Raw genomic sequence first — 12,790 nt, 5'->3', positions numbered from 1 at the left:
GATCGTAATCAGATAAATAAGTAGGGTCCTCTTATTGTACACGCACTAATTTTTATTTACATCAATCAGTCAATCGAAAATCGAAATGCATGTTATATCCCGCTGAAAGAAATTATCCACCGACATAAGAAAAGTATAAAGATTCTACAGTATCATATAATCAGTTAGTTTTTATCATTATAATGTCCGTTTATGATGCTCTTACATAGTCATTTTGTTATAATGATCAGGGTATTCCACATATTGTTAATACAATTAGGATCGTAGTAGTAACATGCGTAATAACTTACATATATAAATTTTAATTACTATTACTGCGGTGTGGTTTTAACCATTACCATTCAAACTCATAGTATCAAAGTATATGCCCCGGCCACTTTTTTTTTGTAAGTTTTTATATTTTCTATAATAAGAAAATAAAATCTTTGAAACAGAAAATGTTTCATGATGACAAGACAATCTTAATAACCAGCTTAGTTCGATGTATGAACATCTTCCTCGATATTGTATGAGCATAGCTAACTTGAAGGGGGAGAAAACTAATTAAAGCTTGTAAGAACTATTGTCGACAATGCTATAAATTCTCGAATCTAGTGGACGTACTACTTAAATAAACTACTCCATATAGTAGTATTAATTAAGAAAATATTTTCTTCTTGGTTTGCCTCTTACTCTGTAGTGATTCATTCATAAATAATGTTTCATCATATTATTCACTTCCGGAGAAAATGAAGACACATTAACTAAGAGTTTAACTGGTAATCTTTATAGGATCACTAAATGGAAAATGAATAAATATGAATAAAATTGTAGGAATAATTAAGAATGATGATTCTTTATTAAAATTAATGAGAAACAAACTTGTCCTATAATTTTCTACAATAAAAAGAATGAGAAAGAACGTAAAAGAAAAATTATTCCATATAAAAATGTTAAAAATGTAGTTTTCCACTTCATTTATTTGGTCACCATTTTAAAGGTAAATGCGCTTGTTCCGCAAAAGTAAAACAGTGAAAAGTGGTCGGTTTGTTTCCATACATTTTGGAGTATTAATTGACCATAACTTACCGTTACCGACATTTCCATGTTTCCATGTATTTTGGAGTAACTAATTGACCCTATTAACTTGTGTATGTGCTTGACCAAAAAAAAAAAAAACCTTGTGTATGTGCACAAAATCAATGTATATAGAAATGTCTTTATTCATTGGTCTACGGTTCTTGGCTTTCCATCGACATTCGACACGGTCACACGGAGAAGCTAACTTCAAAGACAATTTATTTTTGCTTTTTGTTAAATAACTTCAAATGCAATTTATTGCAAACTAATTAACTGCATTACCAAAAGTCAAAATGTCTTTTAAATCATTTCTTTCACCCATTTTTACGTTAACTTTCGGTTGATTATATTCTTATAGCTCAATCACTTTTCATTTTCAAAAGCATCCATATGCCTAGTCATCTTATGTCGTTAATCTGATCTCTCTGTAGAAATGTATAATTTTTTTTGGTTAAAAGGTAGAAATGAAATGTAGAAATGTATAGTTAAGATTACTTTTCTTGGAGTTTTAATTGTATGATAACTAAGTTTAAGTTTAAGTTGAATAACTATGTGTCTAGATACACAGCAAAAAACGTCATTAGAACATCTCTAACCCCATTAATCATATGGTACCCTCCTTCTGCTAGTTCCCACATATTGTTGGGCTTTGCGGTTTTATCCCTTTGCCAGTTCTCGCAAATTGCTCCATTATTGCAAACCCGAACATGTTTTGATTATATCAGCGGCTTTTTAAGCTGCCTTGACTTGTCCTTCGGCGTCTTGCAGGTTGCTTGACGTGCGCGAGACTTGGAACATAAGGGCACATGAGTGGCCAAGCATTGATTTTGGCAGAGTTTCCGAGATCCACTACTCTTAAGTCTTAACGGATCGATAGCTAATCAGTCATGCATCTATGACACTGTATTTTGCGTCGCTATTTTACTTGTATTTTGCTCTTAGTTTCAAATCAGATGACAGATTGGAAGCTAAAGTAGAGTCAAACAGAAGAGCTTCTATTATTGTTCAAAGTTTGTATTGCTCAAATAGAAAAGCTTTTATCTTTAGACATATAAACTAAGGAATGCCACAAAACATTTTGAATGAAAAACAATATATTTACCATTGTTACAATTTTGTTGTTTTGTAAAAGATTTATATGCATGATATTTCAAAATATTATTGTTATATTTATTTATATAATTTTGACTCGATCAACACTTTACTTTATCTTTTATATTTTATTCTCAAAACAATAATATATATTAAGTTCTACATAATTTTACTAATATATATTTACATAAGACAACAACCAACCAAGATGCAAATAACAAAATTAACCAAACAAAAAAAATCTATTATAGTTGAATTCGGAGAAATATATGCAATCTAATATACTCAAATGATACCCAAACCGACTAGATATTACATATCTAAAATAACATGTCCAATTAAAATAATATAATTTTATCAATATAAATTATTCATATAAAATATAAAATGATTTGAAACTAGAAGTAAAATATTAATCAATTATTATAATATATTTTCTGTATAAATATTTGGAGAATCACCCTAGTATGTATTATTTGTGGAGATTGATTAGGTCACACTTATTGCATTTATTTCACATACATACATCAGACACAAGGAGTAACACTATATCATCATTAATATAGGTGACAATCTCTCGTTTTATTTATGAATACAAAAGAGATTGTGAGCTTGTAGAGTATTATTAACATACGCGGAGAATTGAGCATGCTCCACCAATCGCTTAAGGGTTGTCGGTCGAACCAGACGCATAGCCACCTGCATCTCCGTAAGCGTATGCATTACCCTTGGCAGTTTTGGGACCCGCTGCAGCATTAGAACCTGCAGAACCGTAAGTGTAACTGCTACTATCAGCCCTTGCGTTGGGACCTTCCGCAGTGACATATCCATAGGCATATTTGTTAAAACTTCCTGAGGAACTAGAGCTGGGACCGCTGGCACCCCCATTAGCATTGGAATTGGTATATTCCGTATTGTAAGAACTAGTACCAGTACTAACGATACGCTCAGCATCAATGCCGTTGGTGGTAACAGTCTCGGGAATAGAGATGCCAAATCTGGTCTTTTGGGACACTTCATCGAGCTGCCTTGCGCCAACATTGGCACACACAACTCCAACAAAGATCAGGAGCACAACAAACTTTGTGGCATTCATCTTCGTATTCTCTTTTTTTTTTGTACTTTCTAGTTTTATTTGTAATAAAGGTGATTGTGTTTTATGTGGTGACTTATGTTGTCTTCCTCCCACACTTACCCCTATATATACACATGTATTTTTCAAGAAACGTTTGACATGATTTACAAGATAGATACAAGCTTCAATGCATTAGTTAATATTTTAACCCATAACTAACAGTCTTACCAATATGTCAAATTAATGTTACCATCGAAATAACTATCGCCAGTATCGATCTCAATCATAAACTTCAAACGTCATCATATTTTGAAACTATAGGTTTCTATATTCCTGGGATTTGATTATCAAATATTTAATTAGTTAGTTGTCCAACTTAAGAGCATTCTGGTAACGTAAGAAATTATAACTTTCTTTTTACGTTCATTTTACTGACAGCGGGAATTACCGTAACCCTTACGAACTGAGATCTAAAATATATCTACTAGAGTTCGTCTGCACGGGTGTTTTTATTGATCAAACACTAGATTGACTATGCCAATTTAATTGTTGGAGAATTTATCAAAACTAACTCACAACTTGATTTTAACCCCAAACTGATATTCAAACTTGAATCAAATGCAAAACTAACCTAAAAGTCTTGTGAAATTACAGTCCAGTCCCTTGTAACCAAAAAAAAAACAGAAGTCATTTTTACGAATATAGCCCAGTAAGTCATCTGAGATGTCTTGACGACTTACTTGTAAGTCGTCTGGTACCAGTTTATCTTAAAAATAATTTATAAATTTTGTAAAAAATATTTTGATGAGTGAAAAATAAAAATCATGTAATTATAAACAATTTTAAGTGATATAAATTAAGATGTGATAAAATTGATTTGTTTTAAGATAGATGAGTGTAAGTAGTGAATCATGATATTCTTTGGTTTAGGGGTTTGGCAAACATATGTTGTAGTATTGTATGTATTCTTAAGGTTAGACTTTGGAAAGCTGAAATGTTTTTTTCAAAAATTAATTTTCACCTATATGTATTTATTTATGTGTATAGTAAATACTTTTCAAGTTTGATTTGAGTTTATGAAGTGTCTAATTAGATAATTAAGTTTAGGGGTTATGTTTAGGGTGTGGACGACTTATATTTCAGTCGTCTGGTGAATAATTTTACCCAGACGACTTATATTTAAGTCGTCCACATCGTACTGAACCTTTAATTTTACCAAAGTACGTTTTAACCTAACAAGATCATTTACCGGACACATAAAAACTATTTTTTCACTTTTTCACAACTTTACGAAACCCTAGCGCTATTTCTCTCTAAGGGCGATTTCGAAGGCGATAAGACGAAAACCCTACCGTGATCGTGTTCCGCCGTTCTCTTTGCCGGTAATCTCTCCGATTACAACGAATCTCGTTTCTCCTTCATGCCGTAGAGTATTTTCGTAGTTTAAACTGACCATCCGCTTCCTTTTTTTCAGATCTGAAATCTCGTTTGCCAAACTCCACCGCCGGTATGTTATTTCTCATGTCTTAAGGCGTTTAGCCGCCGAAAAACCCTAAAAATTGTAGTCTTGATTCTTCTTTTCCCTTCGATTTGCAGATCTGTAACCGCTTGGGACCACATCTTCTCCGACCATATCTTCTCCGACAATATCTTCTTCGACTGTAAGTCATTCGTCTTTTGTTTAAAAGATGGTTTTTCTATTTATTCAGATATGCATGCTTAACAAGATTTTGAGATCAGTAGGAGGTCGGTTGTGACGATTGTTGTAGTCTTTTACTGAAAGACTACTCGGACGACTTCCAGGAAGTCTTCTACGTGTAAGTCGTCCAGAGTGTAAGACTTCGTAGAAGACTTCCAGGAATGGAACCAAGTAGTCTTCTCACTTCCTGGAAGTCGTCTGCAAGTCTTCTATAGTATTTAGAATAGTGCGCTACCTATGTGTTTGAGATGGTTGTTTGTGATTGTTTGCAGGCCTTAAAATGGATTTACCAGAACTCCCGTCGAGGATGTTTACAGTAGGAGAAGAGCCCGCTGCAATCAGGAGCATTTCGTATCATTCTGATGACACAAAGTTGTTTACAGCTCTATGTGATTGTCTCACAGCTGACGAATATGAGGATCTGAAAGCGTCGAAGTTGGGAGTCTTCATCAAGTTCAAGGAGCTTGGCTTTGGTTGGACTTCAAGGCTGGTACATTTTATTCTCTGTTTCCCGTTGGACATCAAGAAGAAGTTTGAGCTCTGGAGTCTTGTCGTTTCACAACCTGTGAGGTTTTCACTGATAGAGTTTGAACACCTCACTGGTCTGAACTGATATAATATCAAGGACCTGGAAAATCCAAGGTGTGAGGTTACGAAGGAGATGGCTGCTTTCTGGGAGAAGATGGGTGTTGATCTCGATACTGGGCCAAGTATTGAACAAATAACAGAAGCATTTTACAGATGCGACAATTGGTCTCGGGATGATCGCAAGCGGCTGGGATACCTTGCCATCTACGCAGGATACATTGAAGGGAAAAAGTTCTCAACCGCTACACGGGCTAGTCTTACAAGGCTAGGGATGAATTTAGAAAAATTTGAGAATTATCCATGGGAGAGAGTGGCGTTTAAGGTGCTGATGGATTCTCTGAAGGCAAAAGACTTGACGCAAACAGGTTACACTGTTGATGGGTTTATACAAGTTATCTAGGTGTGGGCGTACTATGCAATGCCAGAATTGGGTGCTAATTATGGGTCTCCCTTACCAGACGGACCGTCTCCACTGTTGCTGGCTTACAAGGGTGGCCAAGGACGACGCAGATATTTTAAGTCGGCTATCAACAGACATGTACTTAACTTCACTCCCTAAGAGTTCTCAGGCGACTTAACTTTAAGTCGTCTGGAAAGTCTTCCAACAAAAATACCACTCAGATGACTTAACTAAGTTTATATGTTTTATTTACTGCAGATTAACGTGAACAACTTTGTTCAAAAGGACCTTGATGAAATGTTTCCAGAATGGGACAAAGACGTAGAGGACCCTGTCACATATAACATAATTAAAGTCATGTTTAATGGTCCTGGATGGAAGTGGACCATGGACTGCTGGAAAGTAACTGGTACTCACAAGGTTGTGAAGATGGAAGTGAGTCCAGTGAAGAATGAAGTGAGTTCAGTTAAGACGAAAGCGACTACAGTGAAGTCAGAGAGTGTTGTGAAGGAAGAAAATAGCAGACCTCGGAAGAAAGCTCGTAAAGGGTCTTCTGTTTCTGCTGAGGCACCTGCATCGGGTAGTGATGGCTTTGGGATGACGAAAGATCAGATTGAAAGGGCCTTCAAGGACATATCTGATGCCATTAGTGATGGCTTTGGGACGTGCCTTAGGGAGATCAAGTTGTTGGGGGATAGGATGGGAGCTGTGGAGAAGATGATCACCAAAAAAGGGAGTTCATCTGATGATATTCAACTTACAACCGCTTCAAATCCACCAAAACCCGTGCACGAACCCGAGGTTGGTACCAAAACCTCTCCCAAAATTGCAGAGAAGAGAGTCACTAGGCAAAGTGTTAGGAAGAGTCAGAACTGATGTGCTTTGATGAACCATTGTGTGCTTTGATTCTGAACATGTGTGTTTTGTTTCTAGTGTGGTTGGATCTTTGCTGTATGGATTTTGTTTCATGTGTGAATTTCATCTTTGGTTAATAGTTTATAAACACATTGTGAATATAAAATTGCAGAGTGAAAGTGTGAATGGGGCGAAAGCAGGACATAATGAAGCCAAAGAACATAGTGTTACTACAGAACCGAGTTCCTCGACAGAACTCTGTCTTGTGAAACCTGCAGATGACTTACCGAGTGATGAACCTAGCGTTCTTATATTGGACAAACAAGTATACACTGCTTCAGATTCACTCTTGGAGGAAGCTAGAAGGCAGCCAAAGAAGGAGACTGCGATGGTGAATCTCCGTGAAAAAAGTGAGCGAGAAAGGAAACTTGCTCCCACACAGCAAACTCCTTTTAAGGGAAACATCACTGCCAAACAGATCATTCCAAACAAAAAGGTTGGTCGAGGCTATGATCCTTTTGCACCCTATGACAAGAAGAAGTCGAAGGAGCTCACTGAATGGCTGGAACAAGATCCGTAAGTTGCTGGAATGTCCTATAAAACAGCTCTTGAAGAAAAATGATTGATTATTTACATTTTGTGTTTGCAGTTCTTATAAACTGCCTCTGGAAAAAAAAAACCACGTAGATGTCCAAGTCGGTTTTATCATGTCCTCCGAACCTCCTTAGAATGGCTGACCGACCATGTAAGTCTTTTGCTATTTTCTTACTCTTATACGTAAGTCGTCTGGTAGTTCTTCTGACTTGTATTGTTTTATATGCATCATATGGATGCTTTTATTAATTTACTGAGGCAGCGGTACCAAGACCATCCACAACATTTCAGGAGCGAGAGAATGTGCTTTCTTGATCATATATTTTTTCGGCAGTGGAGGGCCTCCTACCCTGATTTTAAGAGCGACAAGTGAGATGCCAATGGTTTAGGAAGAAGACTCCCTGGTGGGGCGTGGAATTATCATGCAGGCGAGATACCTTCTTTTTGCCAATCTAAGAAGGTTTGGGGGGTGGATGTGGATGATATTTATGCACCTGTGAACTTCAAGAACCAGCATTGGTTTGCTATATGGATATCGATCTCTAAGAGGCACATAGTCATTTGGGATATCATCATCAAACATATTAGCCCTGAAGAACTCGATGAGGTAATGAAGCCTTTTGTCACAATGGTCCCTTTTCTGCTTGTTGAGTGCGCTGTCTCTGATGAACAAAAGGTTCAATACACATTGGAGCCATACACATACGAGAGACAAACTGTTGGAGTACCTCAGTGCCGAGCTGGTGATTGTGGCCCCTTCACTCTGAAGTACATTGAATATCATTCTCTTGGGATGGAATTTCCCAACGCGTTTTGTACTAGAAACGGGAAGACCATCAGGGAGAAGATGGCGTTGGATATATTTCAAGAGCTTCCTATGTGCCATGAATGGGAAAACCAAGACAATGATGAGAACCTGGGAACATATAAGTAGATATTGGATGTGTTATTTGTATTTGAACTTGATGCTTTTGTGTACTGTTGTATAGATTAGGCTACGTTAACAGGGTCAGGATAGGATGATGTTTTTTGTAACCTATCCTCATACCAAACTAGAATTCCGTAGGAAATTAGTTTGGTAGTGCAGTAACCTTTCGGATAATGTAATGTTTGACTTGTCTTTTTAAATTGCATTGTCGTTGGAGGACTAACCAGAAGGTCTTCTGGACGATTTACCACCACTTCCAACAAAAAGACTTCTCAGACTACTTAAAGTTAAGTCGTCTGAGTGGTATTTTTGTTGGAAGACTTCTCAGACGACTTAAAGTTAAATCGTCTGGAAAGTCTTCCAACAAAAAGACTTCTCAGATGACTTAACTTTAAGGTCGTCTACAGATAAGTTCATAAAACATAAAGTCTACAGAGAAGTTCATAAACATAAAGTCTACAGAGAAGTTCATAAAAATAGAGTTTACAGAGAAGTTCATAAAACATAAAGTCTACAGAGAAGTTCATAAAACATAGAGTCTACAGATAGATAGATATATTCGAAGACATGAGAGAATTCTAGTTAAGTCGGTGGACGACTAACCAGAAGGTCTTCTAGACGACTTACTTGAAGGTCTTCCACGTCAGTTCTTACATTGTGGACGCTTATGGCCAGTTTCTTTGCAGACTGAGCACCTATAAATCATGTGTTGCTTCCAGGGTGTGCGTCCTCTCATCCTGGACAGCTCCAACCAAGATTGCCATCTTGATTTCTTCTGTCTCTCCGGACCACGCTTTCTTTCCGGAGGAAAGCATGTGCGTGCCTCAACTTGTTGTCCAACACAAGGATATATATTTTCTGAGTATCCTGCAAACAAAGTATCCTTTGAGTAGACCGGCCATACAAGTGTGGAGATATGCAAACCAGCTGTTGTTCCAGCTGCTATAGCATGAGAGCAAGGTATTTTCTCGACTTGATAGACACCACAATCACACTTTTGAAGTTCCAGATCAACATTACAGTCCCCATTGCCACCTTTCACAAAGAACTTCCATCCATCAATTTGTTGGACTCTCAGAGTATACACGATCTCCTCTCGAACAGCAAGCAAGTGTTCAACACCCCGACTATGTTGAGTTGTAAGACTCAAAGCATCTCCTCTCATTTTCCAATACCACCTTCCTAGCTTCTCCCTTATGAACTCCAGCAGGAACTGAATAGGAAATCCTCTTGCTCGCTTCAGTGCGGAATTAATTGATTCAGCGATATTGCTTGTTTTTAAGTTGTACATGTCTCCCTGACAATGAACCCTTGACCATAGGCTCACATCGGTATCCTCCAGATACTCAGCAAGATCCGGATTTGCACTCCGTATCTCATCCATGTACCGATCAAAATCGTAAAGTGTATGAGCATAAGCAACACCTTTCACCAAGTACAAGAGATGCTTCCCTTTATACTTTTTGACAATATTCTCTTGAAGGTGATAATAACATATTCCTCGGGTTGCCCAAGGAAACACCTTTTCACACGCTTTTATAATGGAGGAGTGCCTGTTGGAGACTATCACCAGAGGATTCGCATCAGATACACAACTCGCCAATTTTGTGAAAAACCATTCCCAAGATTCATCATTTTCACCAGCTACGATCCCAATAGCCAATGGATATATCTGAAAATTACCGTCTTGTGCGGCTGCAACCAACATAGTACCCTCATTCTTCCCATTAGGTGAGTCCCATCCACTACAATGACCCTTCTCTGATACTTAAAACCTCTGATAGAAGCTCCAAAAGAGAGAAATAGATACTTAAATCTATTCAGAGAATCAAGTTCTATAGCAGTGATAGAACCCGGATTTGCTGCCTTGATTTGCTCCAAATATGAAGGTAGTCGCTAATACCCATCTTCCGCTGATCCTCTCACCATTTCTTGCGCATATAACGATGCTCTGTATGAAGTGGTGTAATCAAGTGTCATGCCAAACATGTTCTTCATTGCATCTTTGATATGCTGCTGATTCAACCCATTAATGATTCCAACACGATCTATGAAAAGTCGACCAATGTACTTTGGAGTACAGTGTTTCCGCTGAGCTATTCTGTCTGTGGTGGAACATGTATGAGTTTTCACATACTTGGTTACCCAAAACGTTTTAGTCCCATGTTTCACACTTGCTCTGACCTTCCATTGACAACCACTAACACGACATGTTGCCACAAAGAGAGTTTTTGTTGACTTGTATATTCTGAAGGAGAACCTACGCCTCACCGCTGTCAACCGTAACTCTGAAAGCAGTGCATCCCTACTAGCAAAACTCTGGTTGACATAGATTCTGTCTGCAGATGATCCTTTTCCTTCACAACCATATGCCCCTTTGTAAAATTCAAAACAGATTTCATCATCTTCTTCCTCATCCTCGTCTTTAACCTTTCCATACTCACTATAATCCTCAGCATCAGCGGCAACAGGGATGTCAGCATCCTCCTCCCCATCATGATCCTCAGCTTCATCCCCCTCCTCAGCTTCATCCCCCACATCAGCTTCATCCCCCTCCTCAGCTTCATCCCCCACATCAGCTTTATCCCTTTCCTCTGAAACCGTTCCCATCTTGCTAAAGCTTGATACACAAAGACGTACTTCATGCGTTTTAGTTATCTCGAGCAAGTTCCGAACTTGTCTATCACTTGTAACATGAATTGGAAGAAGGTCTGGAGCCATTTGTTGTAATGAGTAGGTTAACTCCACAGACTCTGTGTTCATGTCCAGGTTATAATCTTCTTGAGTCATTGCAACAAGATCAACATGTGTCGAACCTTCACTCAAAAAAACATTCTCGCTTCTTTGAAATGATCAACCACAAAATTCCAACATCCATCTTTCAACAATCATTCTCCATACACAGCATGTAACTGACGCATCCTCTGAAAAAGTCAAAATAAAACACATTAGCAAACATAGAACAAAGAAAACGAAAATTTATTAAATATCAACGCAATTGACTTTGAAATTTGTTATCGGAGACGACTGAAAAATAAGTCGTCTACTTTTGTTTGGTTAAAAAAAAACTCCAAAAAGCTAGACGAGTTACATTTCATTCGTAATATGTTAGTTTTGCATTTGACTGGATTATTTCAGAAGTTTGACTTTCCTGGGCGACTTACATTTTAGTCATCTGCTAAAAAATTGAAATATCAATATTTTATTTAAACTCGACGACTTACAATTAAGTCGTCATAGGTTAGTTTTGCAATTGAAAAATAAAACTTTAATATTTAATTATATATAGACGACTTACAATTCAGTCGTCCGGCCGACGACTTACATGTAAGTCGTTCAGGATTTACGAGGTTTGACCAGAATCTCGGAATAAAATTCTGGACGAGTGAATTGTAAGTCGTCTATATATAATTAAATATTGAAGTTTTATTTTTCAATTGCAAAACTAACATATGACGACTTAATTGTAAGTCGTCGAGTTTAAATAAAATATTGATATTTCAATTTTTCACCAGACGACTGAAATGTAAGTCGTCCAGGAAAGTCAAACTTCTGAAATAATCCAGTCAAATGCAAAACTAACCTATGACGACTAAAATGTAAGTCGTCTAGGTTCTTTGGAGATTTTTTTGTAACCAAACAAAAGCAGGCGACTTGTGGGAACCGAAATTCACACCGTCGATTATAATAAATAATAATGGAGAAAAACCGAGTGAACCCGTTTTTCCTTGAAGGTACGAATTCTCTGCGTAATCACTTTAGAACGATAAAAAGATAGATAATCGCTCAGAGACGTTTTATTGAATAGTATGAATACAATATTTTCTCCGAGAGGAGTAGAGATATGCTAACTATCGGAACAACAGGACAAGAGGCGGTCAAGACGTCCTAAGCCTTGCCGTGCTAGTTTAACCACCTAAGCCCTAAGTTCTCTAAGTCTAAATTCTCGGATCCTTTTTCTTCTGCTCCTGCTCTCCTTATATAGTCGCTCTAGGTCGGTGGCCCATCCTTCGCCTTCGGGCCCAATTCTATCTCTTTCGGGCATATTCCAATTTTCGTCGATCTTGATAGTTATCATCAAATCTTTACATTTATCGTATTTCTGCGAGTTAAGACAAACCGTCATAACTTTAATGGGCTCGAATCCCTTCTGAGAGCGTAGATGGGCCTCTAGACCAGTCTGGATCCTTGCGGACCGTTCTTAGGCCTTTTGGCGTTTATACGATATCTCGGTTTTGGTCATAAAACTTCGAGAATAACTTTAATCAAAACGAAACGAGAAGTATATGGTCCCGAAGGTCGGATATCACAGCTAGACGGAAGATACGGGAGTCGAAGTAAGTCGGACAGGCCGGGATCAGGTCGAGCTCGCCGGGCGAGCCGACTCGCGTGACGGCCGAACTCGCCGGCGAACACAACCACGCGAAGGTTCAGCTCGCCGGCGAGCTGACCGGCGCGATGGCTGAGCTCGCCGGGCGAGTGCAACCACACGGCGGTTCA

At 38.0% G+C, this 12,790-nt stretch overlaps 2 protein-coding genes across 2 annotated transcripts; one reads left to right on the top strand and one right to left on the bottom strand.

Moving 5' to 3' along the window:
- Positions 1 to 2,815: 2,815 nt before the first annotated feature.
- On the bottom strand, positions 2,816 to 3,247 carry LOC111214014. The gene has a single exon (XM_022715859.1). The coding sequence runs from the start codon at positions 3,245 to 3,247 to the stop codon at positions 2,816 to 2,818; it is 432 nt and encodes a 143-aa protein (XP_022571580.1).
- A 2,339-nt stretch (positions 3,248 to 5,586) lies between these two features.
- On the top strand, positions 5,587 to 7,348 carry LOC106413852. Its single transcript, XM_048759850.1, has 5 exons — positions 5,587 to 5,856; positions 5,914 to 6,051; positions 6,172 to 6,768; positions 6,847 to 6,864; positions 6,941 to 7,348. Exons 1-5 carry the CDS (start codon positions 5,587 to 5,589, stop codon positions 7,346 to 7,348), a joined length of 1,431 nt encoding a protein of 476 aa, XP_048615807.1.
- The last annotated feature ends 5,442 nt before the right edge of the window (positions 7,349 to 12,790 follow it).

This window comes from Brassica napus, chromosome C6, assembly GCF_020379485.1.
Source record: "Brassica napus cultivar Da-Ae chromosome C6, Da-Ae, whole genome shotgun sequence".
NCBI lineage: Eukaryota > Viridiplantae > Streptophyta > Magnoliopsida > Brassicales > Brassicaceae > Brassica > Brassica napus.
Note: the sequence above shows the minus strand (reverse complement) of the source record. Positions and strands in the feature narration are given on the sequence as shown.